This window comes from Dendropsophus ebraccatus, chromosome 2, assembly GCF_027789765.1.
Source record: "Dendropsophus ebraccatus isolate aDenEbr1 chromosome 2, aDenEbr1.pat, whole genome shotgun sequence".
In the NCBI taxonomy this organism is placed as follows: domain Eukaryota; kingdom Metazoa; phylum Chordata; class Amphibia; order Anura; family Hylidae; genus Dendropsophus; species Dendropsophus ebraccatus.
In genome coordinates this window covers 184,558,565-184,579,404 of record NC_091455.1, presented here as the reverse complement: position 1 = coordinate 184,579,404, position 20,840 = coordinate 184,558,565, and the positions used below count along the sequence as shown (strand labels likewise).

Below are 20,840 nucleotides of genomic sequence, written 5' to 3'. Positions count from 1 at the left end.
TTCATTTGCCACCCCCGCGTCTTCCATATTACATGGGCTGCATGTTAATGAGCTGCTTAGTAATAAAGTAATATAGGGATTATGTTGGGTTTTGGTTGCTTTTTGATGGCAATAATTCTGCAGCTTTATTCTTTTAGGTAAGAAAAAAAATGGATACCCAGAAAATTCTGATGGACCCATTAAAGGGAACCAATCGGCACATCTGTACTGATTGGGATCCCAGGATGTCTGCACGCGCCTGGCAACCGGCTCTCCAGTGGTGTCACGCCAGGTGTGTGCAGCTGTTCTGGGAGCCCAATCAGCATAAATGTGCTTATTGGTTCCCATTAAGTGTCAATAAGGGACTTCATGCTTTATTTAACCCCTTAGCGACCCATGATGTATCTGATACGTCATGGTGCCGCGGGGGATGTTCAGAGAGGGGTCCCGCCGGGACCCCGCTCTGAACGGCGCTGATCCCGGCTGATATGTGCAGCCGGGCAGTGCCTCTATTAGGCGGCGTGGGTCCCGTTGCTGCGTCGGCTAATTAAACCTCTAAATGCAGCTGTCAAACCTGACAGCTGCATTTAGAGGCTTTACGCCGCAAGTCCCTGGTGTCTAGTGGGACGGATCTCCCCCCCGCGATGCGATCGCAGGGGGGGGGGATCCGTTCTTCTGCCCGTGCCGGGGCTCAGCGTCACGATGACGCTGATCCCGGCTCAGCAATAGATTGCTGTGGCCTGCAGCAGGTCAAAGCAATCTATGACCGATGTAAATCAATCTTTGCTGTGTAAATACACAGCATTGATCGCTATTAGAGATCAGTGCTGCCTATATACAAGTCCCCTAGGGAGACTTCTAGTTACAGTAAAAAAAAAAAAATGTTTTTTTATTAATAAAGAAAATCCCCTCCTCTAATAAAAGTCCAAATCACCCCCCTTTTCCCATTTTACGCATAAATAAATAAACAAATAAACAAACATATTTGGTATCGCCGCACGCGTAATTGCCCGAACTATTAGTCACATTCCTGATCCCGCACGGTAAACTGCATCTGCGCCAAAAAATTCCAAACTGCAAAATTGTGCATTTTTGGTTGCATCAAATCCAGAAAAAATTTTTATAAAAAGTGATCAAAAAGTCGCATATGCGCAATTAAGGTTCCAATAGAAAGTACATATCATGGCGCAAAAAATGACACCTCACACTACCCCATAGACCCAAGAATAAAAGCGCTATAAGCATGGGAATAGAGTAATTTTAAGGAACATATATTTGTTAACAATGGTTTGAATTTTTTACAGGCCATCAGATACAATAAAAGTTATACATGTTACATATCACAAAACGACTTGAGGAACATGCATAACAAGTCAGTTTTACTATAGGGCGAACTGCGTAAATGCAAAACTCCCCGAAATCAAAACAAATTCCTCTTTTTTTTTCAATTTGACAGCGCAAATAATTTTTTTCCGGTTTCGCAGCATATTTTATGGAGAAAAAATGCCTGTCATTGCAAATTACAATTGGTTTCGCAAAAAATAAGGGCTCATATGGGTCTCTAGGTGAAAAAATGCAAGTGCTATGGCCTTTTAAACATAAAGTGGAAAAAGCAAAAGTGCAAAAACGAAAATTGTGGTGGGGGGTGGTTACATGTCCTATTTTTTCGAAGTGGGGATTGCGACACGGATTATGTAAATGGCTGCATTCACTTGAATGGTTCCACGGACTTACGTAATGGTTTTACAGGAGGTGTCAAAGCAGCCTTAGATTATTGTTGCTATATGTATGGTGCATGGGTTTATTATTGGGTTTTCATCTCTATAGTGGCTAACCACTATTTTCTGTGATAAGAAACATGAAATCTGTAATTCTGACCTGTCAGAGTTGCCCCTGCAGGCTATTATGGTTCTGATTATCCAAGAGAATTGCTGTTTGCACTAACTACACTTAAATGTTTTCAAACATGAAAATACCCGGGCAATTAAAAAGAGAAATATTGTATAAAACTTTCATTCAACTCTAGACTCTAGTCAATGGTAAAATAGAGGCAATAATAAAACGCTGAGAAGGAATCCAGCTCTGTAAAGAACCATGACTATATAATACTAATGGAAACACAGAAAAGGTCATTATGACTAGATACATGTTTCTTTTTATGATACGTTGCCTATTGATTTATAAAGGTTATGGGGGCGCTCATTTAAAATCTGCCCTTAAGCTACTGGTGCTTTCAAAGCGTCTTCAGTGAGCGGATCTGCTGCTAATTAGTTTCTATGAGATTCCTGTCTGCTTCTGAATTATATTATCTATTAACTTGTCAGATTGTATGGTCTTGTGCAATCTGTTTGTAGAAAAACACATAGTTACACTGTAAATAAACTTGAAGGGGTAGTCCAGGAAAATCAACTTATCCCCTATCCATAGGAAGAAGGAGATTGCGGGGAGTCCGACCTCTGTACCCCCCGCCAATCTCCGTTTCAGCCTCCGGCTTCTGCATCATGAATAGAGCCGCGGGTATGGCACATGACCCGTGGCTCTATTCAATCCTATAAAGCAACAAAAAGAGCCAAGTATGTCGGAGAGTGCTGAACTCGGCTCTTTCCGTTGGCTCCATAGGAATTAATAGAGCCGCAGCTCTATTAATAATACAGAAGCCAGAGGCCTGATACGAAGATTGGCAGGAGGTACAGAGGTCAGACCCCCCGCATTCTCCCACTTTTCCCTTACAATATACTAGAACAAGGTTTATTAGTAGGTTTAGAAGGTTTGTTCCTTATAATGGCTCACCCACCACTAGATCAATCAAGTAAATCAATTTGGCACACTAAGGGCACGGTGGCTCAGTGGTTAGCACTGTAGCCTTGCAGCGCTGGAGTCCTGGGTCCAAATCCCACCAAGGGATACATGCAAAGAGTTTGTATGTTCTCTCCGTGTTTGCGTTGGTTTTCTCAGAGTTTCCTCCCTCACCCAAAAACATACAGAAACCAATGGACTTTGCAGCTTATCACCAATGGGAAGAGGGATATGAAATTGGAACCCCTGGCAATCAATTTATTATTTTCTATTAGGGTATTTGAAATTAATTTTCTAAACCATACAATCCCTTTAACTTTTTGCGCCCAGGCCATACAGTTCTTCTGCATGTAAACACTACAAGAAATATTTCACCATCACTACGTACCCAAAAACAGTCACCAACAGTTGTGTTACCATCAAACACTATGCTTCTATGGCCTACAATCTTGAGAGATAAGGTAAGAGACAGTCAGGAAGTTCATCTTACTCAGCATAGCCAACCAGTTGCCAGCAAATGCTTAGCCTATAAATCAAAATGACACCCCAAAGAAATGGGACAAAAATGAAAAGCTATATATGATGGGATGATAATTGTACAGCGGGCAGCAGGAAATTCTGTCAGCCATGTATAAAGCCTATAATATCAATCTTCTTTCTGGCACAGGCACCACTGTCACAATTACAAATGAATGCTCTCACTCTATCCATATTGTTCTCTCTGCTTTCCCGATCTGCTGGTGATAGACGCAGAATACAGTTTTAATTATAAGGTACAATAGAAATGGGAAACATTGAAAGGAGAGACATTATAAATCTCTGAATATAATTCTTTTGATTTTAATTATGACAATGAATGCAAACGATCACTTTATTTTTTATCTGTACTGTCACATTATGGGAATTATAATTTGAACACATCTTTCAGTAAGGACATATAATCTGGCTCACAACCATATGATCCATTAAAGGTTTACTAAAGTAATAGAGGAACACACACAAAATATAGAATTTCAATACCTAACAATACAAGCATCAAACCATTTAATCAATTAATCGCAATGCCTAAAAATACAAGCATCAAACCGTTTAATTAATTAATCGCATTGAATTTATGCATAGTTATTTGATTCATTTATAACATTATAATTACCTTAACACACACACACACTGTATATTAATATGTAAGAAATGTTCCTGTGCCTGTTACATACTTGTTTTGGCACCCATTAGTGTTCTTTTGATTGGCATTCAGAATGTCTATTCAATGTATTCAAAGTTGGTGGTCATGCATGTCCAGTAGCTCATTCAAATTACCCTAAGCTCTTATACAGAGGTGACAGAGATTTCCATGCAAACCAGCCAGTTAGAGTAAGGCCATGTTCACACAAGGAATGTGTTGTAGAAATTGCATGATTTATACAACTCACATGTTGTATGCGAATGAATGGAATACCGGCCGGAGTGTATACAAATAGTATACGCTCCAACCGGGATCGCTAGCTCCGCCGCAAAAAAGCGACATGTCAGTTTTCTGCGGATACTATTCATTGAATAGCGTCCACAAATAACCTGTCAGTTCACACAATGGAGTGTGTGGCCCCATCTGAATTCAACAGAAGTAAAGATCATCCGGCCGGTAGTGCAGCACTGCACAGCAATACTGGAGCACTGGAACACTGGAGCATTCCCTTTAAATTGCTTGATATATATACAAAGAAGCTACAATGTTGCAGATACAGCCTGCCAGAGACTTGTTTACATCAGCCTCTCAGAAGAAAGGAGGAAACGGAGAGAAAGGCTCGCACACAGATTTTTGTGTTTTCAGCAGAAAGCAGCAGCTCAGAAATGAAGAAAAGAAACTGACTAGATAATAACAATTAAGAAATTAATTGATTGTCTCACCATGGGCAACAACATATCGATAGTTATGTTTGAGTGGAATACCCCTTCAGGCTATGTTCACACTACGTATATTTAAGGCTGTATATTTGAGGCTGTATAGCAACCAAAACAAGGAGTGGATTGAAAACACAGAAAGGCTATGTTCACATAATGTTGTAATTGAGTGGATGGCCGTCATTTAATGGCAAATATTTGCTGTTATTTTAAAACAACGGCTGTTATATTGAAGTAATGGTAGTTATTTACTGTTATATGGCGGCCATCCACTCAATTACAAATAATACAAATAGTGGAGTGTAATTAATTAAATCTAAAAAGTAGCTTTTATTAATTTAAGGTTAAAATTTTAGTTACCAAAAAATGACCAGACAATTATATAAAGAAAGTATCCTAGGTAATAAATATATCTTACCACTCAACGGTGACTGCTGAGTAGATGTTACCGGAGCGAAAGTGGACCATACGGGATGCGTAATCGTCCTGAACCCCAATGGATTCCACAATGAGCGGCTGAGATCCTCTGGTATAAAAGAATGGAGGACAAAATGGGGTGCACACTGTGTAGGAGATAGGACAGCCGGTCCCTGACACTGTCCTATTGCACCCTAGAAATACTGTCCCTCCAGACAGAGCTCTCGCCCTAATAAGGGCGACTCCGCCACACTCGCTCCTAGGGTCCCTAGTTAAACCCTAATGCTCACTAGTGGCTGTGTCCCAATGCATTTCATCTCCCGTTAGGGGAATCATCAGGGGATCTAACAGAAAAAGGTGCCACGTACACAACAACAAAGAAGGGTAGGAGCTGCACGTATGGTGCCAGCTACGCGTATGGCGTTCCCCACTCAATTACAACATTATGTGAACAGATCCTTTCTGTGTTTTCAATCCACTCCTGGTTTTGGTTGCAATATGAGGACCACAATACTGACTGAAATATACGTAGTGTGAACCCAGCCTCAAAGTGGGATCCTCTAACAGTCAGCAATGTGTTAAGCCTAACATTCTCCCCATGGCCAGCGTTGAGGGAGAGGACTCTGGCATAAAAATATATTACTCATCCACATAATAGCTGAAGATTTAGAGATAAGCAAACTGATTTGGAACAAAACAGATTCAGCCCAAATTTTACAAAACATTTGAATTTGTTAAAATTTAAACATTTTTTTTTATTTGTTAAGCAACTATGCTATATACTTCAGAGCTTACAATCACTTCATTCACTGTGACAGACACCCAGCCCAGTCAATCAGTTTACTGTCAGGAGTCCCTGTTCCAGACATTTGGACCCATTCAAAATCCAAATTGGGATTTGAATCTAAAATAAATCAGAATACAAATTTGACCCAACACTAATTTGCTTTCCCTTAGTGATGATCATCTGATCATTAGGGTTCCAATGTGTTATAAGAACGAGAGTCCCATATTCACCAGAGTAATCTGCACTTATGCAGTTCTCTGTCAGTCCCATAGACAGGGATTGAAGCTTACCTGCTAGATCCCCACTACATTTACGTGGAGGAACTTATTCTTATACTTGGTGGGGATCCCAGTATTTATACCCCCAACTTTCAGATACTTATGATCTACTCAGTGGATAGGTGATAAATTTTAATCTTCGGATAACACTTTTAACAAGATTTAACAAACTCAACAGAGAAATATATTGCTACAACCGTAAACTTTACATCTACATTTAGAGATGTAGTTGGACGTAAAATCCCCCCAAAGCATTGGTAAACACGCTTGTATTTTAGCAGGTTCAATAAAATGCACCTATTTTTTACAGCCGCAGTACAAAGGTATCTCATTTCATATGCGAGGTGATTTATAAGAGCTACTATGGATCCCCAGGCTTTCCATCCAGCTGTTTAACATTCAGTGTTTGCTTCCATAGTATATAGCACCGGTCTCATTTAACTGTGTGCAAGTTCATTTACAAAGCAATTCATTATTTTAAAACACAAAAACCTTACACAAGAGAGACTAAAAGTGAGCTGCATCGGTCTATATAATGTTCAAAGACATCTGTACAATGTACTGCTATTATGTAGCAGTGAGGCATTCACCTTCACTGATAAAATAATCTTTCCATCTGCTGCCACTAAGATGTTATAGAAAATGAGTTTACATGCAGAGCAGCCCATTTATAGTACTGTCACCGGGCAAGGTCATGAATCATCAAGTGTGGCTTTTAGCCAATTTGTCTTGACTGACATGTTGAGCAACAGTCCACTTCTGTGCCTTTATTACCATGCATTCATGCAGAATCCTTGTCTACAGAACAGCACCCTGGACAGCACCTAATTTGTATGCAAAATACATAGTAACCTTATCTGGCAAATACAAGACTGATGGCGTCTCCGAATATACGAATTGTACTTCATACAATCTATAATTTCCTTAAAGTGAACCTGTCAGCACCAAAACAGGGGTGTAAATAAGCACATGGCCAGACAGGGCTTTTCTTCAGGATTCCAAGCATACTATTTTATCTTTATTGTCTTTACCAATGCTGAGATATAAGGCTTTTTGGTAATATTTAATATTGGGGCTCAAAAGCCATGGGGGTGTTCCCCAGCATGGTAAAAACCCAGGCAAGTCCAGCCTATGTCCTCTTTATCTGGAGGTTGGCAGTCAAGTGGGGTAGGCAGATGTATGCGGGCTGGAGGGCATTGATAAAGAGGACATGGGCTAGAATTGCCTGGACTTTTGCTGTATTAGGGAACACCCCCTGGACTTTTGAGCTTCCTTTACATATTAACAAAAAGGTGTATATCTCAGTACTGGAAAGGACTTAGAGATAATTAAAGGTATGCTTGATGAGAAGGCTATGAAGTCATAGGCTTATTTAGCTCCAAATATTGATAAAAACAGTTCAGGCAAGATGTCTACTATCTAGGGAACATTTTCCCCTAAAGAATCCCTGCTCCTTATGATAACCCTGTGATTCATCTGCACTTGCTGTGACAGTACAGTAAAGTGTGGATATCTGTAGTGAAATACTTTATTGTAAAGCACATGGCTACCCCATGCTGTTACCATGACTTATCCATGTTATGTGTGGGAGAAAATAACACAAGATAAAATAAATAACGAATTGATCTCATGGAATGTACTAACAGGTTACATGATAAACCACCTGGACGTTTAGAGGGTATTTCCACTTTACAATGTTATGACACATTGCTAGGATGTGGCCCTATGACTTTTCTCCTTCACAGCAGCACTCCTGGCAACCTGCTGTGGGAAACTGCAACATGGCTCCATTCAAGTGAATGGAGCTAAGTGGAAAACCATAACACAGTGAGTAGCTGGGAGCTTTGCTCTGCAGGGAAACACTATGAGTTAAGTAGTACTTGTACATACTATAACCCCTTCATTCTACAGAAAGGGACACCATTATGGTCAGACTCCCACCATTTGGTCAGTAATGGCATTTCCCAATTATATACGCCTAATCTTACATTAGGAAACTCCATATAAAGTAACTATGGGAACCTATAATGGACATATCCTTATCCTTAGAGGTAGACAGTCAGACAAGGAAAGCTCCTCTTTTCCATCAAGATCACCAGCAGATATTATTAGATGTTAGAGACTATATAGTCTTCTTTTTGTTCAACCACCCTAAGAATTCAGCACCCAGCAATAATGTCATGAAAGCCTGATTGACATGTACAATGACAGTCCTATTGTAAGCGAGACCTCGACAATGAAGAATGAGTTGACATATACAAGAAGCCGAGCTCATTCAAATATTCATTTGCTTACAGCTGTATGTGAATGTATTCAACACAAGAATGGGACTTACAGAGTAGGTAAACGCAAATGTACTGATTCAACAATGTTTAACCTGTTTATTGCCAAGAAGTCATGTTGACTTTTATGGGGAAGAAAACAAAAGTAAAGCAATATTTTCCTTCTCTATGAACTATACCCTTACAGTATGTTACTTGGACATATTCCTTTGGATTTCTTTGGATTTCCTTGGATTTCTTACTACCTAACCATACTGTGGGATGAAATGCAGATGGTCTTACATGGGGGAATAGGGTTCATCAATAGGATAATTATTGATTAATGAATTGTCCATGTTTGGCTCATATACAGTAAACCATTACAGAACTACCACAAGGTCCACTTCGGCTCTGACCAGCTCTGTTCTTTGGTTCGGTACATCTGCTCCATAGTTTTTACACAATTACAACTTTCTAAAGCCCATACTGTCTCTGCCATGTCCTGTATGATGGATAAAAGGTTAGCAGCATTTAGTGCTTTGTTCATTTAAATAGGATTTCAGCCCACAAAATCTAAGCTGGGCTGAAATAAACTAGACAATAGAACATATAATGGTCAATATTTGGTACTTTTGAGGCTTTTTCTTTTGTAAAAAGTGACAACAGGAAGTACAGCCATGTTAGTTGTCACCTTGATAACCTATTAGCCTCAAAATGATAGTTTTAGCCTAAGTTGTTTGGAAGCAGTTTGAACATTAGTAACCAATATGGCTGCACTTCCTGCTATTATTTTTAAAAGCCACAATAAAACAAAAAAATAATAAATAAATGTTGGAATCTATGTAGGTATATTAAACATGATTCTAACATCTAATTTACTGACATATGGCCATTATTCATGTTAAGTATCATTATTTTCTTTAGATTTATTTGTAAACCCTTAGAACCCTTTAAAGGAAACCAGTAGTGAAGAGCGAATACTGTTCAATCGAATAGATATTCGATCGAATAGTAAGGTATTCGATCTATTGAATATTACCGAATAGTTCGCTGAATATTTAATAAATATTCGATAAGCGTTCAAAACCCCCAGCTACAGGTTTTTACCTCCAAGTGGTCAAATAGATGTTTTTCAATAATAGAATACTTGTTCCCATTGACTTTAATGGGATCGAATAGTCGATCGAATATTCGGCAGATATTCGTACGAATATCGAATATTCGAATATTTCATTATTCGCTCATCACTAGAAACCAGCCATTGGTTTCAGATCACCCAAACCACAGGCGACACGAAGCAGGGATAGGCTGCCTTATTACAGTGATGATTGAAACATTGCAGCAATTCAGAGGAATGATACTTATAACAGTGACTGGATGTGGGCCTTCGAATCATTCAGGTAGTCTCATACAGCTTCTTCCTATTATTATTAATATTATTGTATATTATTAAAGTGCCCTTTATTCCACAGCCCCATACAAGTGATTAAGATAAACACACACACACACACACACACACACACACACACACACACACACACACACATACTACATAAATAAGGTAAATGGCAGACTGGTACATAAAGATTAAGAACCCTGCCCAAAAGAGTTTACAATCTCCAAGGTGAGGGGAGATAGTAGGTAAGGGGGCATATAGTAAAAGTGTGGTGCAGAGTTATTGTAGGTTGTAACCTAGCTTAAAGAGATGTGTTTTTATGTTGCTTTTGAAGGTCTCGATGGTGGATGAGAGCCACATGCATCAGGGTAATGGGTTCCAGAGTATGGGGGACACTAAAAACAAAATTATAGACAGTGCTCCATAGTATAAATCTGACAAATAACTTAGATGAGTTAAATGTGTTAAAGTTTCTTACCTAGTTGAGTTGTGCTTACTGAAAGGCTCAACTTTTGTATGAGTACGCAATCAGGTCTGCTGTCACTCCCATGTAACCCTCAAAGGATCAGGCCTACACACCTTCTCTCCCAGCAAGGGTTACCGGGGAGAGGGTCCAAAAAGTACTGCAGTTAGGGGCAGAAGTGGGTAGGGGACAAAGGAAGAGAGGAAAAGGATCTGCCCCCTGCTGCCCCTACTGTAGTTCTTTATTGGATGGTCAGGGTCTGAATGTGCAGTTTAAATGAAAGGGTAGAATCAAAGTAAACCCAAAAACAGTGGACTTGGAGGACAGGGAAAAGAGTCAATCCATTAACTGAGATTTACAGACTAGATAGTAAGATGCAGCCTTGATTTATAAATCTTGTCCTATACTCAATTTGGGGAAGGAACCCCATTTCTGGTTGGTGTTTACTCAAAGCCCCACTCCTAGCTGTTGATAGCTCCCTTTCTGGGCCTATGTTATAACTTCCTCTACACCACACCACTCCACTCACAACTTTACAGAATGGATCATACTTCATTGGAATAAGGTACCCTGTTCCTGCCCCATTTATGCTGCCCATAGTTTGGCCAGCCTTAGGTTTGTGTGTGTGTGTTTTTATGACCACTTTGTCTTACAAATGCATCTGCATAGGAAGTAAAAATGTTGTACTGTACATTCCTCAGGCCCACCAACCTTAATCTCAATTCTACACTGTGCATAACCTACTATTTACGCCTTCCGTATATGCTGTATCATATATCACCTAACTGATACAATATAAACAGATCTTCTTTGCTGTGCCTCCAAATAATATTGCCATAAGATGCACAATAACATATACATAAGTGAGATGCCAAAGGAACACCACCCAGTCAATAAAGTACGATTTTATATCAGTATGGGTACCAACTGTAGAACCAATATGGCAATCTCCGGGAGCCTAGACTATTGTGGTCTTTGGTGCTTCCTTCGGTTGTGACTGGTTCTTTGCCTCGTGTGATCTCACACATAACCCCTAGAGCAGATCTGAACTTCCTGTAAACCTTCTAGAACACAGACAAACCCTTTCTGGACCAGCAGGGCAACTAGTTTAGCACAGTTTTATGTCGTCCATGTTTTATTATAGGTAAGCAGCATCTTACAAATCAATAAAAAGTTAATGGAATATAAGATAAGGTAATTCTTAAATACTTAGCCCTGTGCCCTAGTTAGCTTTATATAGAAGAGCGCAGACTACTGGAGTTCCAAATGCAGTGTTAAAAAAAGTGTTGTTGTTTTTTTACTGAGCAGCATTTGGCGGCAGGGGGGGGGATAATGCTGAACTGTGCAAAGTGTCTGTCGTGCGTCTTACAAAATAAATGGCTTTAAATCAGAGCATCCCCCCCCCAAAAAAAAAAAAAATATATTAATAATAATTTGCATGGCAAATGTGCTTTTGTGTTTGCTTCTGAGCTCCACGTTATCAAAGGAAGATTCCCCAGACATCTGTTGTCCTGACAAACTAAAAATACGCTCAGAGCTAGATGCAGAGAAAAAATGAGGAAAAATATGATGCTTAATATGTATATAAAGGACGCTTTCCTTTCCGACAGCACCATCTACAGCACAGATAGCAAAAGAACCAGCTACTTATTATCTATACATAGCACGTCCACTCTTCTAGTATTATCCAGTGCAGACAAAAACAAACAGGCTGATAATGTAAGAATCTATTCTAAGATATAATAAGGTCAATTGGAATGATAATCTCTTTCAAAATTAACATTTAGTGTGTGTGTGTGGGTGGGGGGGGGGCTTTAACTGGGTTTATTAAGGCTATTTGGCTGCTTAAACTCTGTAATAGAATTATTATTAGTCTTGTCGATACTGAAGGGGCTAGAATTAGGTTTGAGAGTTCATGGGTAAGGAATGTATTATACTGTGAGATCAGAAATTCTGTATTCCAGAACTTTCCTAAGCAGCGATATTGACACTTATTTTCTAAATAGATTATGTTACATAAATCCAAGGAGACTTTGTCAAATAAGCCTATTCTACTTTGTCAACTCAACTTTATGGCTATACAAAGAAAAGATATATATTTCTAACTTTAATGATTTATATAGTTAGTTTTAAAAAGTATCAAAACTGAAAGTTCACCTTTAAGCATAGTTCTACTTGTGGGGGTTCATGAGCCCAGACTTACGTAAAGGGTCATGATGTTCTACAGGTAAATACATTCCCAATATATATTGGGAGGTCTAGCAACATTCAGTAATTTACAGATATGATATATCATGATATGGCCATGACATATGATAATATGTAGTTACTAGTATCTCTCAATCAGTCCGGGACTCAATCATTTCTAATGACAGATAACATTAAAGGTGAACTTTATATTTCTAAGAGCAAGTTACAGTGTTATAATCCACAGTATGCATCTCAGAAATAATAAAGAATACAATACATTAACACCTAAGGAAGGAGAATAAGTGCAAAGTAACTGTATTGCTTCAGAGCTTCTATATGGATATTGTAAAGCAGACACACACACAGTGACATAGCTATAGAGTCACACTGACATAGCTATACAGTAACGTCTGGTTTGTGTCAGCTGCAGCAGACTGGTCGTGAATTGCTAATCTGTTTATATATAGTTAACTCTATCGGCTCTGGTTGTTTCAATGACAATGCACCAGTACAGTAGGCCTTTGTAAAATAATGTATCAGCAATGATCAATGCATAGCAATTCTGTTTTAATCTTTAGCCAAAAAAGAAAAAAAAAGGGTCTCTGGATGAGTCATTGGTTACTAAGGTGATATGCAAATACTATCTTTGAAATGTCTGACATATCTGGGAGGTAGGGCACATTGGGATTAGTTAGCATCGAATATATTACAATGATTGATTTTTGTTCTCTGCAGTTGTTCGTCAATGCATAGACTAGCAGGAGACATCTCTTTCAGCAAAGTTTATTTTTCCTCCACCAGGGTACCCCATACTGTTAGAATTGATCAGAGCCGTGAGTGATCGGGCAAAGGTTATTAACCCTCCTACTGTACTTCAAGGGGTTAAAGACTGAGCGGTATCATATTTCCGTTCATTCCGCATCAGCGGCTAATCAATGAAGTTCACATTAAAGGATGCAATGGAGCAGACATCAGTAAAACACAGGCAATAGCAAATCTGACTCGGTTTCCTCAAGAAACCCTGAAGCGCTGAATTAATCATTTAGAAACCCTATCAATGGCATTTAAGGAGGGGGCTGGGCCACTGGGGGTGCCAGACACACAGATCATGAGCAAGAATATACACAACACTTTAAAGGGGAAGGGGTTTTTGAATAATAACAACAAACGTCTTACATCTTCCTCCTCACAGTCATGTCGTGGCTGGTACTGATAAGAGGGTCGGGTTTCTTGCGGTGGGCGTGGGGTCTTTCCAGCATTGTCCTCTTCTGCGTTCTGGCCACCCAAAAGGTGACTTGCCTCAGGTGGCATAGGGAAAGATCTGGAGGTGTTTATCTTCCCAGTGAATCTCTGATACAGCGAAGCCATAAGTCAATCCTTCAGCCACTCAAGAAAAAAAAAAAAGTCAATCTAGAAGCTGTCTTTTAACCCTTTTATTTGAAATCAATGGAAAGAGAAGGTAAAAAACAAGCAAACAGGCCCCATAAAGGTTGCAGAGAGAAAGTGAAAAAAGCATCCGACAAAGACCTTATGTGATGGCAACTAGCATTTAATAAGGAACAAACCACTGGGGCGAACAGCTTCCCAATCACTCTTCAGCCCGAGGTGTCCGATCAATTGGCTGTGGAGGCTTCATGCCAACAGTCCATAGAGGGGCAGAGTGAAAGGACTCTGAAAGACTCAACACATAATTCAGAGCACGTTGCCTCTTTCCCTTCTCCCTTTGTGTATATGGGGAGAGGGAGGGAGGGGGGGTTGCGAGTATTTTCCTGCTAGGTTTTCACTAATCTTGAAGAGCAACAGCCACCTGATTGAAATGAAGCCGTGGAGTGCAGGAGAGGAGGAGGGTGGGAGTGGGGAGTGAGACAGAAGGAAGTGGGAGGGAGGAAGGCGTTACACAGAATAACTGCATCCCCAGTCGCTCTCCGTGGTGCTGAAACCTATTTGCTAATTCTCACTGCATGTCTAGCGCTGGTTAACACTGTAGATGTAACAGAGCTCAGTTTGTCCTTTCGCACAAGTCATCGAGAGATCACAAAATCTGTCGTTTTAGGTAGGGCTGCAGGTGAAGCCAATGCATCTTGTGCGAACGCTAAGGGTTTAGATGACAAATTCACCTCTGCTCTATCTGTATGTGTGCATTCTGTCACCCGCCTCCATTTCCTGCTCCCTGTTATCTCTCATCTGCTTCTCATTTCTCTATTTGCTCCTCTTTCTCTCAAAACAAACATGTTGCAGATTATGTGACTGCAAAGAGCAGCTGCATCATCATTAAAAGGCATACAAATAGCACCCACATGGAAAATGAATAGAGCGACTTGTGACACAAGCCTGGGATGCGTTATAGACACACAAATCATATTCACTTGTACATAAAATGTATTAAAAAAAAAAAAGTTCTGCAAGGGAACAGGATTCAATGGATATCGCTTTGAGACTAAATTTGTAGAATATGCGTATTATGGGAAACCATGACACAGCATCTTGCTTTCCCAAACTCCTGAATGTTAGACACCTAGTTATGCAATGAGACATGCTTAAACATACCCTGCATAAGCTGGGTAGCAATAACTGAAAGATGTTAGACTGGAGGGAAGATTAGTGCATTAGCTTATAACTGAGGTTAAACTCATTGATCGCTATTGACTCACTTGCAGATGGATCCTATCCAGATGGACATGGATAATGTTGAAAATGCAGCCGAGCTTGGAAGCCATCGCAACGCACGTATCTCCCGGCTCCCTGGACAAGACACAGCCTGCTATAGATAATAATAACCTGACTTCTGTGCCATCAGTCAAATGGAAGAGAAGTCAGGTTATTATCTACAGCAGGCTGTGTCTTGTCCACCCGTCAAGGGATAGATGAGGACGCCTTGATGCATTGCTGAGATAGGGCATTTTGGAAACACAGACATGAAAGATGGCAGCTGATGGAATGGTGGTGCCATGTAGCGCCTGCATAATACACTATAGTACAGATGTTATTCAGAAAAAAGGTCCAGCACTCCAAGTAGATACAACGCAAATGCTTCTTTATTGCAAAAACAGCATAAAAGAGGGAACAGGTGAAGCAGTTGGAGTGTGGCATGCAGAAACGTGTCAACTGCCTCACCTGTTCCGGTTTTTACACTGGTTTTGCAATAAAGTATTCACGTTGCATCTACTTGGAGTGCTGGACCTTTTCTCTGAATTCCATGCTGCCTCTAACAAGGGAGATTAGGGCTGGTGAGCCGACTACTTACTTTGATAGTACCAATGTTGTATAAATTGCTGGAGTGATGGGCATGAGTCCATGAGAAATTATTTGTCCAGTTAAACTGGTACAGACTGGCATCTGGTACTATGGAGAGGCACAGACTGTGTTTGATCAGTGCTGTATTCTCCGGTATGTTCTGTAGTAATATCCATCCTGACTGTTTCTTAATGTTGGATACTCCTAAATGTTCTATAGTAATATCCATCCTATCACAGTGTCTGATCAGTGCTGTATTCTCCTGTATGTCCTATAGTAATATCAATTTTATGTCTGTGTCTGATCAGTGCTGTATTCTGCTGTGTGTTGTATAGTAATACCCATCATATGACTGTGTCTGATCAGTGCTGTATTCTCTTGTATGCTCTATAGTAATATCTATTCTGTGTCTGATCAGTGCTGTATTCTCCTATATGTTCTATAGTAATATCCATCCTTTGGCTTTGTCTGATCAGTGCAATATTCTCCTGTATGTTCTATAATAATATCCATCCATGGCTGTGTCTGATCAGTGCTGTATTCTCCTGTATGTTCTGTAGTAATAACCATCATATGACTGTCTGATCAATGTTGTATTCTCTTGTATGCTCTATAGTAATATCCATTCTGTGTCTGATCAGTGCTGTATTCTCCTATATGTTCTATAGTAATATCCATCCTGATGGTGTGTGATCAGTGCTGTATTCTCCTCTATGTTCTATAATATTATCCATCCATGACTGTGTCTGATCAGTGCTGCATACTCCTGTATGTTCTTCTAGTAATATCCATCATATGACTGTGTCTGATCAGTGCTGCATACTCCTGTATGTTCTTCTAGTAATATCCATCATATGACTGTGTCTGATCAGTGCTGTATTCTCCTGTATGTCCTATAGTAATATCCATCCTTTGGCTCTTTCTAATTAGTGCTGTATTCTCCTGTATGTTCTGTAGTAATATCCATCTTGTCAGTGTCCGATCAGTGCTGTATTCTCCTGACTGTGTCTGATCAGTACTGTATTCTCCTGTATGTCCTATAGTAATATCCATCCTTTGGCTCTTTCTAATTAGTGCTGTATTTTCCTGTATGTTCTGTAGTAATATCCATCTTGTCAGAGTCTGATCAGTGCTGTATTCTTCTGTATGTTCAATATTAATTCTAATTCTATGGCTGCATCTGATCAGTACAGTATTCTCCTGTATCTTCTATGGTATTATCCATCATACAATATGACTGCGTCTGATCAGTGCTGTATTCTCCTGTACGTTCTGTAGAAATATTCATCACATTAAAGTGTCTGATCAGTGCTGCATTTTTCTGTATGTTCTGTTCTCTGAATTTAGTTTAATAGGTAATATCCATCCAGGAACAGAGTTGATAAAATAACGTGCTCCTGACAGCGTTTTTGTCCAAAAACCTGTCACGTGGGTGTGTTATGGGTATGTCCTTAAAGGGGTACTACAGCGGGGGGGGGCATTTTTTCGCTGGGAGTGGGGACGAGGTAGCTGAGGGAAAAGACTCACCTCCCCGGCTCCAGTGGCAGGTCCCGCATCGCGGCGCTCCAGTGCCCGCTTCTGGAACCGGGGAGGTAAGTGGATGTCTATTCCCTCAGCCACCTCATCCCCGGTCCCAGCGAAAAAGTGCCTCCCCCCCCCCGCTGGAGTACCCCTTTAACCCCCCCCACACACACACACACACAAAAGACAAAACTTACAGCATAATGGCTTAAAATTGACAGATTGTTAGTAAATGAGGCCTAGTGTGTTCTCAGACTCTAATAACACCCCTGATATAGTACTCCTATTTGCCACATGAACCTGTGACAGCTCAGTACCATGTAAATCTCAATAAACCCCCTAGGATATACCAGTAGATCTCTCCCTGTATGGGAGCATATATGTTATTTATGACAGCTTTCGTTGTGATGGTGGAATGAGAGTCTGCTAGTGTAGTCTATAGGACATCATGACTATGTCAGCACTATATTGATAGAATGTATGCTACCATAAAGAATTCATGTATACTACAGATGACCTCTACTAGGCAGAGGTGGGAAATCTATATCTCCCATTCCTGCAGAATTATTGAAATTGCTACTACTCATTTGTCTGGATTCATACTAAGCACTTAGCTAAGGTTTTATTGGAAAGCACAGCAGCCATTTAATGGAGCATATTCACTGATACTGTTATACAATTAAGTATCATACTGCTACGTAATGTGAATGGGAATATTGTGTATTAATCAACAGAGGGCATGCTATTCACAGACTGCAGCACAGCTCCCCCTCCAAAAGAGATAAGAGAAATTGTGATATCTTCATAACAGACACTATACTACAGTAAAGATCACTCTTTTCCCCAAACATCGCATTGATGAGCATGTCCAATGCGTTTTGGATGATTTTTTTAGCTCTAGATGTGGTGTTTTCTACTGGTAAAAATCAATGTATTTTTTTCCCCTCTTAATGCACCAAAATTACAAATTCTAAAACAGTAATGGTACCATATCCTATAAATGGAAACATTGATACATAGTACTTTCCTAAAAGTATTCTAAAGTACATGACAAAGAATAGAAGAGGATGGACGGAAATGATACGTATATCTTATATATCTATATAGCCTTTATTTTTCGTCTTGTGTCACTTTTTTCTTGCATTGCAGTCTTCACTTTTTGAGAGTGTTCAGGTTAATTTAATAACACACACACACACATATATATATATATATATATATATATATATATATATATTTAAATCTATCTATCTCTCCAGCGTCACAATTCTCCTCATGTTGTTTTTAGCATTTCAGCTCAGTTTCATTAAAGTAAAGGGAGTTAAAGGGGTACTCCAGCCCAAATCTTTTTCTTTTTAAAATCAATTGGTTTCATAAAGTTATATCATTCTATAGATTTGTAGTGTTCTTCTATTTAAAAATCTCAAGTCTCAAATCTTAAGCTGCTGTATGTCCTGCAGGAAATATTGTTCTATTTTCAGTCTGATACAGTGCTCTCTGCTGCCATCTCTGTCCGACACAGGAACTGTCCAGAGCAGTACCAAATCCCCATAGAAAACCTCTCCTGTTCTGGACAGTTCCTGTCTCAGATAGAGGAGACAGCAGAGAGCACTGTGTCAGACAGAAAAGAAAACATCACTTCCTGCAGGACATACAGCAGCTGACAAGTATGGGAAGACTTGAGATTTTGAAATAGAAGCAAATTACAAATCAATATAACTCAATATAACCTGCTCTGGCCTGCATGGTTCATGTACAGGGCTCAGCTTCCAGCCTTGTATGTCAGTCAGTACAACTAGGGTGGGTGGGGGAGGGAGGGGATGTTTCTGCAGCTCAGCACCACCAGTCTGATTTTCCAGCTGCAAACAGTTTTATAACTGCACAAACAGTGATCACTAAACTAAAGATTTGGTGTGAGACACACTGTATATTGGGAAGCCCTGCATGGTGCTCCTACCATTTACTGCAATGTCCTATGTTCTATGGATCCATGATTGATTTTGGCAGGAATACATAGAACTATTTTTTTTTTTTTTGACAAAAATTTTTATTAATTTTCAAGAACATGACACAGGTAAGAACATAGAGGAAAATTCACGTCCTTCAAAGGACTACTGAACAAAATGTAACAGTTTAAGACAGGCAAAAACAAAAACACAAACAAAAACAGGCAGCTTTAGTGTCACAGTACCAAGTATATAAATGATCAGGTTCAATTTCAATAGGCAGTTGAGAATTGAGAGTTGGGGGGGGGGGGGGGGAGAAAGAGGGGGGGGAAGAGGGGGGGGAAGAGGGGGGGAGGGAGGGAGCGTACAAAAGAGTGCTAGAAGAGTAAAACTACATAGCAAACAAGACTCAAAACATAAATCCTAATGAGGGTGGGATTTCCTAAAATCACACCACTTGTACCAACCCTCCTCTAGCCGTTTGACCTTATTAGTTCTCATTGCAATGGATGATTCCATTTGGTAGTTAAAATTTGTAACATATCTAATTTCCATGACACTAGGAATATCTGTGGACTTCCAACGTTTAGCTATGGCTGTTCTGGAGGCCATTAAAATATGTATGAGCACTGTTACGTCAGATATATGCATATCATCCAGGCCCATTGATAATAAGGCTAGGTGTGGGCCCCACGTGGGTGGAAACATCAGTACAGTTTCTAGGAGGGAACGAATATCATCCCAAAACGGTCGGAGTGCCGCGCAGTCCCACCATATATGTAGTAGATTTCCCACGTGCGCGCCACACCTCCAACATACCGCAGATGTTCCAGGGTATATTTTAGAAAGCCTATAAGGCGTTAGGTACCATCTGTATAGTAATTTTCTAGATGCTTCCAAGTGGTTTATACAATGTGAGATTTTGGGGACAAGAGCAAACATGCTGTACCAACTTTCTATGTCAAAACACTGCCCTAGATCCCGTTCCCACTTAGCAATGAAAGGTAAGTTCTCTAATCTAGGTTGCAGTTCTCTATAAGCCACTGTTAAACCTTTAGGGAGAGGTGTAGGATTTTTAAAGTGTGATTCATATTTAGTAACAGCAGGGTTTTCGTTCATATTGATACCTTGTAAGCAGTGCCTTATCTGCAGAAATTTATAAAAGTCTTTGTGAGAAATTCCAAAGTTGGATGTGAGGTATGAGAATGGAACTATAGTCCCACTGTCATACAATGATGAGATTGTATGGATACCCTTAGATATCCACGTTTGTAAGTTACAGTCAGGTATAAGAAATTCTAATGTCTCTAAAGGCATTGTGAGGGGGTGTAGTGGGGTTAGATTTGAGGCTACACATTTTGCGTTCCAGACTTTGAGACTTGCTATCATTGTAGGGAGCAGGCTTATAGGAAATTCCGCTTTAAGTCTGGAGGCCCACAGTAATGAGATTAGTGACCTTCCAGAGGTAAGGGCCGATTCCATCCCCACCCATAATTTGGAAGTGTCTTTTGTTTGCCAGTTTCTCAGTTGATCCATAAGAGCTGCATAGTAGTATAGAGACACATTGGGGAATACATAGAACTATATCACTAGTACCAATTTCCCGTATGTCTGCTCATTGATTTTTAGGATATGGCACAATGTGGATAAAATCTGCTTCATTATATCTAACT

The 20,840-nt window shown here is 39.9% G+C and overlaps 1 protein-coding gene across 2 annotated transcripts in view; it reads right to left on the bottom strand.

Annotated features, from left to right (window-relative positions):
* DPP6 (dipeptidyl peptidase like 6) overlaps nucleotides 1-20,840 on the bottom strand; it is a 1,116,244-nt gene that overhangs the window by 783,727 nt on the left and 311,677 nt on the right. Inside the window, exon 2 of one of the 2 annotated variants that reach the window (XM_069958876.1) lies at nucleotides 13,643-13,852. The exons of the other annotated variant lie outside the window; for it this stretch is intronic. Within the exon in view, the coding sequence (XP_069814977.1) occupies nucleotides 13,643-13,834 (192 nt within the window). The 5' untranslated portion in view covers nucleotides 13,835-13,852. The remainder of the gene's footprint in view (nucleotides 1-13,642; nucleotides 13,853-20,840) is intronic. 2 annotated transcript variants of the gene reach the window in all.